Source organism: Berghia stephanieae, chromosome 5 (assembly GCF_034508935.2).
Source record: "Berghia stephanieae isolate SIO BIC M18660-M18661 chromosome 5, UCSD_Bste_1.3, whole genome shotgun sequence".
NCBI classification, from domain to species: Eukaryota; Metazoa; Mollusca; class Gastropoda; order Nudibranchia; family Aeolidiidae; genus Berghia; species Berghia stephanieae.
In genome coordinates this window covers 24,739,737-24,754,808 of record NC_088364.1, presented here as the reverse complement: position 1 = coordinate 24,754,808, position 15,072 = coordinate 24,739,737, and the positions used below count along the sequence as shown (strand labels likewise).

The 15,072-nt window shown below is 33.8% G+C and overlaps 2 protein-coding genes across 3 annotated transcripts in view; one reads left to right on the top strand and one right to left on the bottom strand.

Moving 5' to 3' along the window:
• Positions 1–1,016: 1,016 nt before the first annotated feature.
• LOC144972639 (uncharacterized) overlaps positions 1,017–15,072 on the bottom strand; it is a 16,641-nt gene continuing 2,585 nt past the window's right edge. Inside the window, exons 2-4 of the mRNA XM_078914107.1 lie at positions 11,198–11,378; positions 5,120–5,170; positions 1,017–2,637 (exon numbers count right to left, since the gene is read on the bottom strand). Of these exons, the coding sequence (XP_078770233.1) occupies positions 2,467–2,637; positions 5,120–5,170; positions 11,198–11,353 (378 nt within the window). The 5' untranslated portion in view covers positions 11,354–11,378 and the 3' untranslated portion in view covers positions 1,017–2,466. The remainder of the gene's footprint in view (positions 2,638–5,119; positions 5,171–11,197; positions 11,379–15,072) is intronic.
• Positions 11,306–15,072, top strand: part of LOC144972638 (uncharacterized) — a 43,426-nt gene continuing 39,659 nt past the window's right edge. Inside the window, exon 1 of one of the 2 annotated variants that reach the window (XM_078914103.1) lies at positions 11,306–11,420. The gene's annotated coding sequence lies outside the window, so the exon portion shown is untranslated. The remainder of the gene's footprint in view (positions 11,421–15,072) is intronic. The other variant, XM_078914102.1, reaches the window with a different exon arrangement.

Here is a 15,072-nt window from a genome sequence, read left to right as displayed (position 1 = left end):
TGGATTACTGTAATGCTCTGTTGTTTGGTGTCTCGGAAAATAAGTTCAGGCGGTTACAGACGGCCCAAAATAATTCTGCCAGATTGGCTTTCGAAAGTGGAGGTTTGACTCTGCCACACCTCTCCTTCGAAGATTCCACTGGCTGCCTGTTGAGAAAAGGGTCCAATTAAAAGCACGTGTCCTAGTTTATCGTTGTCTGGAAAACACTGCCCCTCCCTATCTTACAGAATTCCTTAGGAAATATTCGACTATCCCGATCTTTGCGTTCCACCAATGACACCACCCATTTGGCTATACCACGCATTCGTACAAAAGCATGAACAAGGTTCTTTTCTCATTTTGGTCCGTCTGTATGGGACACCATTCCACAGAGCATCCGGGAGTCCAAATAATTGTCTGTGTTCAAGAAGTCATTGAAAACATTTATTTTTTGATGTCATGTACTTTCTTTGATATTATTTTGTGTTGATGTAAAGCGCCAAGAGTCTCATGGTTGAGGATACTGTGCACTCTATAAGAGCCTATCTACAAGACTGCCGTACTCTTGAAAAACACATATTTAGAAATTTGGCCAGAAACCTCGTCCTTCAAATATCGATCGATTTAAATGACCCTCGTCTTAGCAAAAACTTTCAAACCTGGGACTTTGCGTGTTTTTCAAGAGCACGGCAGATGGTGTGTTCTCTGTTTAACAATACAGAAATCGGAAAAATGAAAAAAACGACCATAAGATAAACCTCTTTGTCAGATTATGTTGAATAGTTGATTTCTATGAACATCGTATGTTTTTCAAGTCAAGAACACATGTAGATCTGTCTTATCTCTGTAACTTATACAACCGTTATTATTGTTGGAGCCTTATTCTTTTCTCACCCCAAACACATTTCTTTTCTTCTTTATCCAAGATAAAAAAAACCCACCAGATTAAAATTTTAAAAAAGGAAAAAAAGAAAAAAAAAATAGAAAAGAAAGAAAAAAAAATCGAAATAAAACAAGAAAAGCAAACAAGCAAGGAGTACATCTTATTGATGACAATAATTTAATAGCTAGAACCATAAAAAGGGCGTGGGTTAAAAAAAAGCATCATTTTAAAATCAAAAACATACAATTATATACCGTATACAAATAATATACCAATAACAGATATCATTGTATCAGTTACAGATAAGCAAGTTTGGATTATTAATCAAACTATACAGGGGTGTTTGACTAGGTGAGAGTGTTGAGACATTCGTATGTAGGCCCATTTGTGTGCGCGTTTGTGTTCGTGCTCGCGTGTAAGCGAAATTAATTGTGTTTGTACGTGTTTGTGTGTGTATGTGTGTGTGTGTGTGTGTGTGTGTTTATGTATGTGTGTGTGTGTGTGTGACTGTGTGCGCGCGCATGTGTGTGAATGATGTAGAAGAAGAGAAAGGGGGGGGGGGGGGGGGGGGCTGTAACGTGATACAAATTATATAAAAAAAAAGAAGGTGACGAAAGTTAATCGATGTATAATATGTTGGAGTAAAGAAAGAAATAAGGATTGGTGGATAGATAGATATATAGATAGATTGATAGGATCAGATAAGACTGAATGAAATATAGGTATTGATAGATAATCAGGAGGACAGAATTTGATTGCTAGAAAGATAGGAAGGTAGGTAAGTTGAGACTGAATGAAATATATAGGAATCTAGTTATGTATAACACTTTAAAAATCTGATTTACGATAAAAAATAAAAATAAATGCCACTTGAATATGAAAAATAGACTAAATATAACATTATGAAGGGGGGAGGGGGGGGGGGGCATATTTACATTTTTGTTATAGAAAAAAGCCACTTTAGCACGACTCGATAGCAGAAAGAAATTGGGATACGAATTCAGCTGATTGGCCAGCAAGAATTCCTCCATTGTTTGATCGTCCAGCTATAATGTAAGTGATAGCACGGAAAAGGAGGTTCGAGAAGTAAAACCTCAAGGAGCTGACCATCATTGATGACGGATCGAATGCTTGAAAATCAATTTTTACTCACTGATACTCTCGCCAGCGAAATGAATGTTACTAGAATTTGTTATCTCATTTTCACTCAACCAAATATGTGTTAGAATTAATTAAATTTGGTATCAAATCAAGCACAAAAAAATATAGCATTGGTTCATCTGTGATACACACTTCTTTAGTCTTCACGCGTTCTGTAACCAACCATCGCTGGCTTAAAACCATGAGCGTTAAGTGTATATGTATATGTGGACACATTGAGAGATAAATATTTCTGAGAATGAATGTCAGATTAATAGACAAACAGATAGGGATCAATAGATGGTTTACAGGAAAGATGACATTGGTCGTGTTAATAGACGTGCAAATAAATTGGTGAAAATTGAAACATGGTGATCATAATAAACATTATATTATGGTCATATAATCATCAATCGACAAATCAATTAATCTCAAAACAATAACGAAAAAGACTTAGTTTAAAATCAATAAGTTGTGGTGGCGCTTCTATTGAGACCCAGCTGCATGTTGGTACCGGCAGCTCGTTCCATTTGGATCTGTCTCCGCTTCTCGTCCCAGGCCTCAAACTCCTGACCTGCTACAGATGTTAATCCATCTCCCACCTCGGGATGGGGGTAAGTTTTTAATGAATTATTCTAAATTATAGAAAAAAAAAGATGAGAAAATTTGCTGATTATTCTAAAATGCATTTTTTACATTGCACAGTGTTAAACCATTACGGAATAGTACAAGGAAGCCATAATATAACAACAGTTGCACTTTCATACAAAACGAGTCTCTTTTTTTTGGGCGTCTCCTATACTCTCTCTACAATTTTTACTCTCATTGTATCGTATCGTTTAAGAGTTAATAGATTTTATAAAAAGCAACCTTACATGCTTTCTCTTTGCTTTGTAACTATAATACATCGATAACATTTTTCAGAGTTATATCACCAATGTTCACTGTAAGTTTGACACATCGGTACCTATCTCTGTTTCAAATTATTATCAGACAATAATATTATATCTCATAATCAAGAATCGTAGTTTTCCCACCAACATTCGTTTGACGTGCCTACTTTTGCACATTTAAGAGTTTCAATTAATTAATTAATATGCAAAATACACATAATATAAAATGTCATCTTCTCAATTGTCCGCATAGTCAATGGAAGTAAACGGACCCACTCTATAATACTAAATATTATGATTATAAAAATGATACTTGAACAAACTAATGAAAGCGAAATAGCTATCGAAGGTAAACTTTCTATAGGGCCTATTCCAACTGAAGACTGGAAGAACCCAACTGTCATTCGCGGTGAAGCGCCGAAATGTGGGCTCAAGGTCACTCATCGCTTCGGAGAATCAGTTAAAAGCAATTGCGACGCTGCATATCGCAAAATGCTTTTGCCAGATCGAATGGACTCAGCTACCGTATTATTGCTGGATAGACAGAGGAGACAGTATAATCTCTTGGGATCGATACTGCTTCCTTTGCTTGTAAGTAAGGTTAGTACTCTAAAAATAAGTCATCGGGACAAGATAACATGTCACAAAGATAAATTAAAGACGGAGGAAAACAAAAGCTTTCATATATGACACAACATCCAGCAACATGTAGGACGACATGACCATTGTAAGGCGCTATTACATTTTTTTCGATGCTGTCAGATGTAGGTTCTCATAGGCCCATTTTCATGTAGACTGACAAAGCGCTTAGTCAAGACAGCATTTGCCGCAAAAGCTTATTCGACCGTTCCTTTCTGAGAATGGTACCATGAAACTTGTCGTTTCTCTTTTATTTCCAAAGATGGATTACTGTAATGCTCTGTTGTTTGGTGTCTCGGAAAATAAGTTCAGGCGGTTACAGACGGCCCAAAATAATGCTGCCAGATTGGCTTTCGAAAGTGGAGGTTTGACTCTGCCACACCTCTCCTCGACTAGCGCATAGTCTCTGACTATCTCTGACTTTAATTAGTCAATGATTTGAAAAAATCGGATTTCATGTGAGCTGACTAAGCAAGTCCGGGACTAAGTTTGGTCAAGTTTTAGGCATTTGCTGAGGCAAGACTTCATGCGAGACTCTCATGCGTTACTAGGAGACGTCATAGCGTCAACAAGAAAGCAGCTATTTTTAGAGTGAGTGCGCTTCGATTCTGAAAAATACGTCGGCATACAGGCATTCTGCGAAGGAACAATATTTCCACCGCTTTTAACTTTTCAATGGCTTCAGCGTCTACTGTGCAGGATTCGCATGCATAAAGTAGGATGGGCTAGATGTAACATCTGAGCAATCTCGTATGAAAATTTAGATCTATATCTTTAGCATTAAAATTATGTTTCATATTGCGGAAGGCTACTTTTGATTGAACTATTCGGTTCTGTTATTTCGGCTGGCATCTTCCATCTTCTGTAAGCATTGTGCCATGTACTTTAATTGCCTAACAAAAGACTTCCTAGTCTTAATTAAGTCTGAGTGAAGAAGTGACCAACGCGTTTTATGATCGAAACGTGATAGCTTTTGACAGGCGATATTCCAGCTAATCATTTGGACAGAAAGCAATTATCTAAAGGGGAAGGGTCTTCGTTTTTTTGTTTGTTTGTTTTGGGTTTTTTTAGGAAAAAGAGTCGAAAAGTGACAATTAAGCAAGTCGACAAAAAACGAATGTACTTTCGTCTTGGCTTGACCGCATTCGAAGTTGAATTATGCCTAAAACTTGACCAAACTTAGTCCCGGACTTGCTTAGTCAGCTCACATGAAATCCGATTTTTTCAAATCATTGACTAATTAAAGTCAGAGATAGTCAGAGACTATGCGCTAGTCCGCGTTCATGAAAACGGCCCCATAAAACTCGTCGTTTAAATGCAAAGTGGCAGGTTGAAGAGTTTATGCCAAGATGAGAATAATTTTAATCAATCGATATTCAATCAATAAGTTTTCTGGCTAATTTTTTTAAAATGTGAGAGTCGAGATACGAAAATTGAGACCTAAGGGGTGTGGTTTTAGTCCCTGGCTACCATTAGACTGCTCACATAGGCGAATTTAACAGTCTTTGACCAAAGAAAACGGCCAAAGGCTTAGTCAGTCAACATAAGAATGGACGCATAAAGCCTCACGAGAGGTTTTACTTACCAATGAGACAGAAATGTTGGATATTTGACTTTGTACATCCAGTTTCCAGTTCTGTAATAGAGATGAGGAACAAAAATAAAGACTGTTTACAAAATGCAATACAACATCCATCATCATCATCATCATCATCATCATCATCATCATCATCATCATCATCATCATCAACAACAACAACAACAACAACAACAACAACAACAACAACAACAACATCTCCGTATCCATGTCTTTCTTTCAAATCTGCTCTTTTATTTTACTTCACTCATATCGTTGAGATCACATACCCTTACAGAGAGAACGTCATCATGGTTTTGCGCCTCGCTTCCGGTGAAGTGTATCATGCCGCTTTCATGTAAGGTCATCTGGAGGAAGCTTAGGCGTCCTCAAAAGACGAAGCATGCTTTAATTCGAAGTAGACATAACACAAGCATTTCCATAATAAATGAAAGTTAATAATTTATTTTCCTTTATTAGTCATGATAGTGGAACACCACTCGATTCTGCAGCATTATTTACCGTTATAGTAGAAAATGGTACGGGCTGCCTGTAATTGTGACAAAACTAAAGAAAGAGTGAAAATGGAGAGGCTTCGTATAGGAACGATGCAGACAATGGACGTTTCGGGTACAAACCCTTCGTCACCACAACAATACACAAATTAACTTGGAAAACAAATAAAATAAAAGTAGGCTACTAGAAGTAGTAGTAGTAGTAGTAGTAGTAGTAGTAGTAGTATAGTAGTAGTAGTAGTAGTATAGTAGTAGTAATATAGTAGAAGCAGTAGTAGTAGTAGTAGTAGTAGTAGCAGTAGTAGTAGTAGTAGTAGTAGTAGTAGTAGTAGTAGTAGTAATAGTAGTGTCAATAGTAGGGGGGGGGGCGAGGTGAAATAGTCACGGGGGGGGGGGGGGGGGGTAAATGGGCAAAGTGTTAGAGCGGCGGTCGAATCTTTGAGAAGGAAATACAAAACAAAAAATTCGAACGGTACTACTACTACTACTACTACTACTACTACTACTACTACTACTACTACTACTACTACTACTACTACTACTACTACTACTACTACTATTATTATTATTATTATTATTACTACTACTACTACTACTACTACTACTACTACTACTACTACTACTACTACTACTTACTACTACTACACTACTACTACTACTACTACTACTACTACTACTACTACTACTACTACTACTACTACTACTAAGTTTACTACTACTACTACTACTACTACTACTACTACTTATAGTACTTATTCTATTACTAATACTTCTTCCAATATTACAATTCTAATATGTCTTTTTTCTTCCATTATACGTCAAAAATGCCAATAAGGAGTCGGCGAAGGGCGCTGTTGAAAGGTACTACAGCAAAATTTGTAAAAACGAAATGCTCTAACCAAACTTTCGCACCGTATAGACCACAAAATTTAAAAACGTAAAACTTTCAACTGAGGATATCTTTCCTTTGGATAAGGAGATTTCACTGATTATGAAAAAGAATCAAAGAATGAAAAATAATATCAAGCTTTAAAATATAATGTTGGTCTGGGTGAGAGAAAAAAATGTCTAGAATTAAACACAGGGTTCGATGAAACTTAAAGATCACTGAGAAACGATTTAACTTTTAACTAACCGCGCGGTTTCACCGGAAGCGGGGACGAGAGACGCATGCGCAAACCCATGATGACGTTCTCTCTGTAAGGGCATGTGTTGAGATCGTATTATAACATGTGACACACATGTCCAGCCGGTATTATATCCGATTGAACCGTGAACTAGATTATGAAAAGTGAATTTGAAGTTACAATGATCAGAAATACAAAGTTTTTGTCTTTTTGACTGTAAGAAGTTATATTCATTTTCCTCAGTAAAACGTAGAATCTTAAGTTTCTCATTTTTAGCTTTAGACAGTGGCATGGGGCCATTGGATCGAATGGTGCCAGGCACCACACCAATCTTTTAAAAATCATTAACAGCATAATTTAATTAAAATAAAACTGAGAAATTTATAACTCCACTGTCTTTTGCCAACTCGCCAACAACATACTGCCTTTTTAGGCTCCGCTCTATTCAAGATTCCGATTCACGCACTGCGCCGACTCGTGTGTTGGTGACATCGCTGCCGACTCGTGTGCGACTCGCTGCGCGAATTAGTGACGAATCAACACCGTGGTGCAAAACAATCCGAGCTCCAGTTAATTCTCTATCCCTTAGTATCGCTACAGCTGATTGAGCGAGAAACTGGGTCGAATTATACTATCTTCAAATAGCGGAAAACCCCTCGACTTGTGCCAGGATCTGAGAGCTCCATCGTTGGACTGGGGGGATGCGCCAATGTTACACCATTTGCGTCATAATTAGGGTAACTTCGGCCATCCAAATTATTACATTAACTGTCAAAAACATGATCATTGTCAAGTTTATTTGTAAGCAGCAAAGAGAAACAACATAAAACTTAAAAATATGACATATTAAAATCCGCCCCCCCCCCACCTCAATTTCACGATTATTGAATAAAGTAATTGTATGCAACGAAGCATTGTGGACGAATTTACCAACATATTTCTTGCTTGTAGTGCCGAGTTGATGGTTACGTGTGTATGAGTGTATATGTGTGTATTTGTGTGTGTTTGTGTATGTGTATGTTTGTGTGTGTTTATTTGTTTCAGTCAGAGAAAGAAAGCGAAGATTGTCAACAGTTATACTTTGGTGTGTTTTTTGATTTCTTAAGTACTTAAGTGGAGTGATCTTTTCTTTGTGATGCTTTAAGATCTGAATCTACCTTTTATTTGTGTTATCATTAATCGTATTCCACTGATTTCCATTATTTGTGATATACTTTGAAGTTTTGTTTGGTTAAACAATGAATTGCAATGAATCAAGTTGACTCTTTACTTTGGGAGATTGACACTAGATGACAAATTAGACATAAAAAGACTAGGGCCTCATCAACCAACTGATTTTGAATTAACGCAAGTGTGGAAATCTCGAAAACGCTCTTTTTCAGTGACATGGTATGACAGACATGAATGGCTCACAGTTAGTTTAGAAAAAAACGTTTCTTTTGTTTTTATTGTCTACTTTTTACAGATGCATCAAACACTGAAAAATCATGGACATCTATAGGCTATAGTGACCTTAACCACTTCCATCGGAGCGCTAAAACCCATGAAAATACTGAGACTCATCTAACAAATGCCGTTCGTTATAGAACTTTTGGAACTGTAAATATAGCAACTCAAATTGACCGTTCCGTTAGTTTGTCTGTTCAAAGACATAATCAGCGAGTTGATAAAAATAGGCATGTATTGAATAAAATAATTGACTGCATTAAATTCTGTGGGATACATGAGCTACCACTTCGTGGTCATGATGAAAGAGAATCCTTTTCAACAGAGGCGTATTTCTTGACCTCCTGACTCGTCTCTCTTCCTTAGATAGCCAGCTGGAAGATCATTTAAAATCAGCAAATGTTACAAAATACACGTCCAATACTATACAAAACGAGATTCTAGACTGTGTATATCAAATTTCCATAGAGTTTATTAAGAAAGAGATTGAAAACACAGAATTTGTGGTTGTAGAAGCCGACGAAACCACCGATATTTCTTGTGTTTCTCAATTCGTAATAATATTACGTTATGTGAACGATAAACTTCCCGTTGAACGAGTATTAAAATTTGTAGACGTGCATGACAGATCAGCAAATGGTCTTGCCTGTATTTTGAAAGAAGAACTTGGTTTTGTTAGATTAAAAGAAAAACTTATAGCGCAGGCTTACGATGGCGCCGCGGCGATGAGCGGAACAACAGGTGGTGTTCAAACAATAATAAAAAGCGAGTATGCCTATGCCTATTATGTTCATTGTTACGCACATCAGTTCAATTTAATCCTTAAAAGATTAGTTGGTCATATTTCTAATGCCAGATTGTTCTTTTCAAACCTGGAGGGATTCTCTTCATTTTTTCTGTCTCTCCTAAACGTTCAGATGCTTTAAGGGCTGCATGCTCAAAACGTTTGCCCACTCCAAGTAATACACGATGGAATTTTCAGAGCAGGTTGATAGCCAGTGTCCATAAAACAAAAATGAGCTTCTTGATTGCTTTGAGAATATGATAGAAAACCCTTCAATGTGGGATGACATAACCGTAAGAGAAGCTTGTGGACTCCAAAGAATTCTGGAAGACAAAGAATTCAATTACCTCCTTGATTTTTTCCACACCATATTTAATCACGTGGAAGTACTTTATAACTTATTTCAAGACCAATTAAGTAATGGGGCCGACTCAGCTAGATGTGTAGAGGATTTTGTTAAGACCATTCAGATAGTTAGGGACACATTAGAAGAAGGACCAGTAACATCCAGCAAAAAAAAGGAAACAGACCAGTTCGAATGTTAAGGCTACAGCTGTTGAAGTCTGTGATGTCCTCATGACACATTTAACAAGCAGGCTTATTGACAATACATTTTTATCTTCTTTTGCTATTTTAAATCCTATTAAGTTCACCATCTTTCGGGCTCAATTTCCTGAAGCACATTTTAAAACCATTGTCCATAAATACCCATTTTTAGAATCTGATAAACTGAAAAGTGAGCTCCGGGTGATTTATCAAAACGAATCATTTTCCCATAAAAATTGTCCATCTGTAATAAAATTGCTGTCTACCATTGTTGATACTGGCCTGCAGACTAGCTTCACGGAAAGCACAAAACTTCTAAAACTCATCATCACAACGCCTATAGCTTCTGCTGAACCTGAACGTTGTTTTAGCACCCTTAAAAGAGTGAAAAATTTCTTGCGAAATTCGATGAAACAGGAGCGGTTAAATTCGTTGATGATTCTATCAATTCACAAAGCTGAAATAGATGCCATTCCAGATTTTAATAAACAAATTATAAAAAGATTTGCAAAGATGAAACATCGCCGTGCAGATTTTCTTTACAAGTACTAAAAGTAAGTAATTTTTGTCGTAGCTTTTTTTTTTCTCTTTTGATTTACATTTATCACATATTGATTGCATTATCTACCAAATCCAACCCTTTATTTGGTGGGCAAATAATAATTACAAAGACCTTTTCATACGGGACTTGTATCTCAGTGTTGTAGCTTGTTGTTTTCATGAATTATTTGTTTTTGTGAGTTTTGTCCACTTGTAGAAATCATCGACCCTCCCCCCACCTTTCCAAAAAAGAGAGTTTTTAACATGTGCTCTCTCCTCTTAATCGTAATCACTGTTTTAGAAGTTTGTTTCTTCTTCTAATCATGGCACCACCATATGCCGTCAATACGCCACGCCGCTGAGCTGGCTTTAGATATAATTTGTAGCACGTAAATCACCACGAGATAATACTGATTTGAGGCGATAGGGCACAACTAATCTAACACGATGATATCCGCAAAATGGCGAATGAAAAGAAAAACCCAACAAAATAAAAAATGGGGGAAAATACAAGCTTACAAAACAAAATAAGAAATAGAAAATCAAAAAAAAAAAAAAAACAAAACAAAAAAAAAAACAAAACTTTCAAACAAAAATCTCTAATCGGATGACTATTGAAATATTATGACAAATGTTTGGATGTATTATCATTCGCCATGTTAGTTACCCATTACAGACTGCACATATTTGCAGGTCTGATAACGGAACGTAATTATGAGCTAGATTTGACATTATTGTAATGAACAATATTGTGGGTTGGTTCGAGAATATTTCCATTAAAACAATGAGTCCATAACAATTTGGGTTATCAGACCAGCAAATTACCATTAATAAGTCTTACTATTAAACCAAAGGCACAAAAATGATGTTTGTGATATGTTTATGTTTTAGATGTTGAAGATTAGTAAAACAAGACTATTCTGTATTCATTTATAACAAATAGAATTACATGCAACTTCAAAAATATCTTGTAAAACGTATTAATTTTGTCAGAAAATAGAGAAATTGTTCTTAGAAGGACAACATCGTACATAAAATAATCTGACATGCATAAATAGAGCAAATGCTCATATTATTCTTAGTGTTTTATATATTTTAACCGATAATATAAGGAACCAAAGTAGTTTACGGCAAAAGGTTCCCGCTTTTCTATTTTCCATTCATGAGGCAAAGTCCACTCCTCCGGTAGCACGTCCATCTTGTTTATTCCTGACAGAGGTGGGAGGCCCGCACTGCTGCCCGCAGATGAATCTGGACCTGAGCTGTTTGGTCTTGCGTTGGCCATGGCACTTTATAAGAACAAAGTATATCTGTAAAAGGCAAGAAACAGACAAGACAATGGCATATTGAAGGTAAATAAAACTATGTGACTCATCCCGTCAATTTAGTAAGATGTCGGAATGAGGTAGATTAAGAAAATCAATTTTAAAATAGATAGTGTTGTTCGATTTATTTAGATTTGGTCGCAATTCTTCTGTTGCTATGGGAGTGTCAAATGGGTTGTCTGATGTCGCTTGTTGATTCGATATCCTGAATTTGTTTCTGAAATAGGTTGATATCGTTTCATATTGGCGAGTGGTTATTTTGCCCTCTTCGTCTTTAACCTTTGGTTTTTCAAATGTCCTTTTTCTTAAACAGCTTCGTCGTATTCAACATTTTACTGTCTTTACTTATCTGGTCTATGCCACGCACTAGGGAGTCAAGTTATTGATTTTTTACATCGGTCGCCCTTCCTTCTTTTGTGGATATGATTGCGTTCTTTTTTTGTTTACTCTTATCATCCTGTTAGGTTGTGATGTGTTCAAGATTTTCAGTCTCGAATTCTTTTGGATCCCTGGCAGCTGCTTTGTCTTTTGGATGTGTTCTTTGGTATTATTTCTCCAAAACATTTTTAGTCATGTCATTTTTTGATGACCACATTGCTTCCCTGCATTTTCTGTAGTCTCTGTCTTAGAGATATTGATACGTTTATCCACATATGAATGAACAATTTTATTTTTAGTAAGTTGACAAATGGTGAGATTTCTCGTTTTGATGTTCGTTTTACATTGGTGTATTTTTCCACAACTTGTCCCAGTTGATTTCAAAACTCGCAGTAGCAGCTTATGCTCTGAGGTTATAAGATTACCTCCATGGGATTGGGCATTTCTTAGTAGGTGTTTCTTGACATGGTCGCATAATATAATATAATCGATCAGGTTTTAAACCTTTGTTTTTATCCACTATCAATTATGTTTCCCATCCATATTGTTACATTTCTGGACGATCTGCGGAACGCGGTATTATTGACAATGTTTGTCACTAATAATAATAATTATGATAATAATAATAATAATGATAATGATAATGATGATGATGATGATGATGATGATAAAATAAAATAATGATAAATAATAATAATATAATAATAATAATAATAATAATAATAATAATAATGATAATATAATAATAATAATAATAATGATAATAATAATAATAATAATAATAATATAATAATAATAATAATAATAATAATAATAATAATAATATAATAATGAATAATAATAATATAATAATAATAATAATAATAATAATAATAATAATATTAATAATAATAATATTTAATAATGATAATAAAAATAATAATAAATAATAATATTAATAATAAATATTGATAATAATAATAATAATAATAATAACAATAATAATAATAATAATAATAATAATAATAATATAATAATGATAATAATAATAATAATGATAATAATAATAATAATAATAATAATATAATAATAATAATAATAATATATAATATAATAATAATAATATATTAATATAATAATAATAATAATAATAATATATAATTAATAATAAATAATATAATAAATAATAAATAAATAATAATTGATAATAATAATAATAATATAATAATAATAATAATATAATAATAATAATAATAATAATAATAATAATAATAGTACTTAAAGTGCTACTCCTAATTATGAATTATATTATATGAGATCAACCACACCAATCTCGTATGGCATCGAATGAAATGGATGAAGAAAATTGAGTTGAAAGTGAAACGGATCTGAATTGGGAAATAAACATTTACTTTAAACTTTGATAATCTTTAATCAACTTTAATCCCTCAAAAATGGAATTTATCCTAATGTCTTATATGTTCAGCGTCAAATTGAATCAGAGCATCCCATCCGACATAATACTCTTGTGAGATGACTGGTTACTTATGATTATAGTATGATATTAAAAATAATGATAACCTATCTTGCAATCAAACACTTGAGCAGTGTAAAGTAAATGATACTCAATTTAAAGCGGCGCATTGTTTCAAAAACAAGAGACGGTAGATTGAACCAAACAGAGACGGATATGTCCAAAATAAAAATAATAGCCGAAACATTGATTTATAGAAATGAAAGGAGGATGGTCAAGGTTTTAATGACCGCTGGAGATTTCAAGGACTATTGACAAAGAGAAATCTGCGATCCTTGAAAAAAGAAACCTTTCGATAATTTGGTCAGAAAACTTTTACCTCATTGTTAGTCTGATTCCCAATTTGTGAAAAGGTTTAACCTTGACATTTCGAAGGTCTTAGGTCTAAATTAAGCCTTTGACTCGTTTTCATGCGACTAGGTGGTCTATTCGAATGACAATTGCTAGCTTTCGAGTCCCCGTCCCTTCTAAATGGCGCATTGCTTGTTGAGTCCTAGGAAAAGGCTCTTTACTAACAGATTCTCGTCGTGCTCAGGTGTGAAAAGATTACCTGGTCGTTAACAGCGTTGGCTCTGTCGGAAAAAATGTACTATTGCTCAACAGGTGTCATGTCTCGTGTTTAGTGTTGCCGAGGGCTAGGGACCAATTGCAATTTGTACAGCACTTTGAGCACGGTTAGTGAACATTGTGGTATATAAATACTGAATTTAATTGTTGATTTATCGTATTATCTATTATCTTCACCTATAAATAAAAGTTTTATGTCGAAAATGATTAAAATGTGTTTATGTCAGGACACGGTAGCCGATAGGGAAAGCGATCATCACCACATGTCAGACAAATCCTGTACAAATGTCAAACGGCAGGGAGCCCCATGACGATGACAAGGGATGCCATTTCCTACATTTGCTTTTGTTTTTAGTATTCATAGTGTTATCAACATTATCACGCTTACCCTCATTATATTAATCTGACATAGACTATCATGCTTGATCTTGTGCACTATAAAGTGCTTTGCTCACGGTTTGTAGCGGATATTTCGCTCTGTTCACGTTATTATTATTATTATTATTATTATTATTATTATTATTATTATTATTATTATTATTATTATTATTATTATTATTATTTTGTATTCTTCTTCTTCTTCTTCTTCTTCTTCTTCTTCTTCTTCTTCTTCTTCTTCTTCTTCTTCTCTTCTTCTTCTTCTTCTTCTTCTTCTTCTTCTTGTTTTATTATTTTTGTTATTATTGTCATTATTTTATTATTATTATTATTATTATTATTATTATTATTATTTATTATTATTATTATTATTATTATTATTATCATTATTATTATTATTATTATTATTATTATTATTATCATTATAACTATCATTATTTTTATTATCATTATATACTATTATTATTATATTATTATTATTATTATATTATTATTATTATTATTATTATTATTATTATTATTTGTATTCTTCTTCTTCTTTCTTCTTCTTCTTCTTCTTCTTCTTCTTCTTCTTCTTCTTCTTCTTCTTCTTCTTCTTCTTCTTCTTCTCTTCTTGTTATTATTATTTTTGTTATTATTGTCATTATATTATTATTATTATTATTATTATTATTATTATTATTATTATTATTATTATTATTATTATTATTATTATTATTATTATTATTAGTTATTATTATTATTATTATTATTATTATTATTATTATTATTATTATTATTATTATCATTATAATTATCATTATTTTTATTATCATTATTAATACTATTATTATTATTATTATT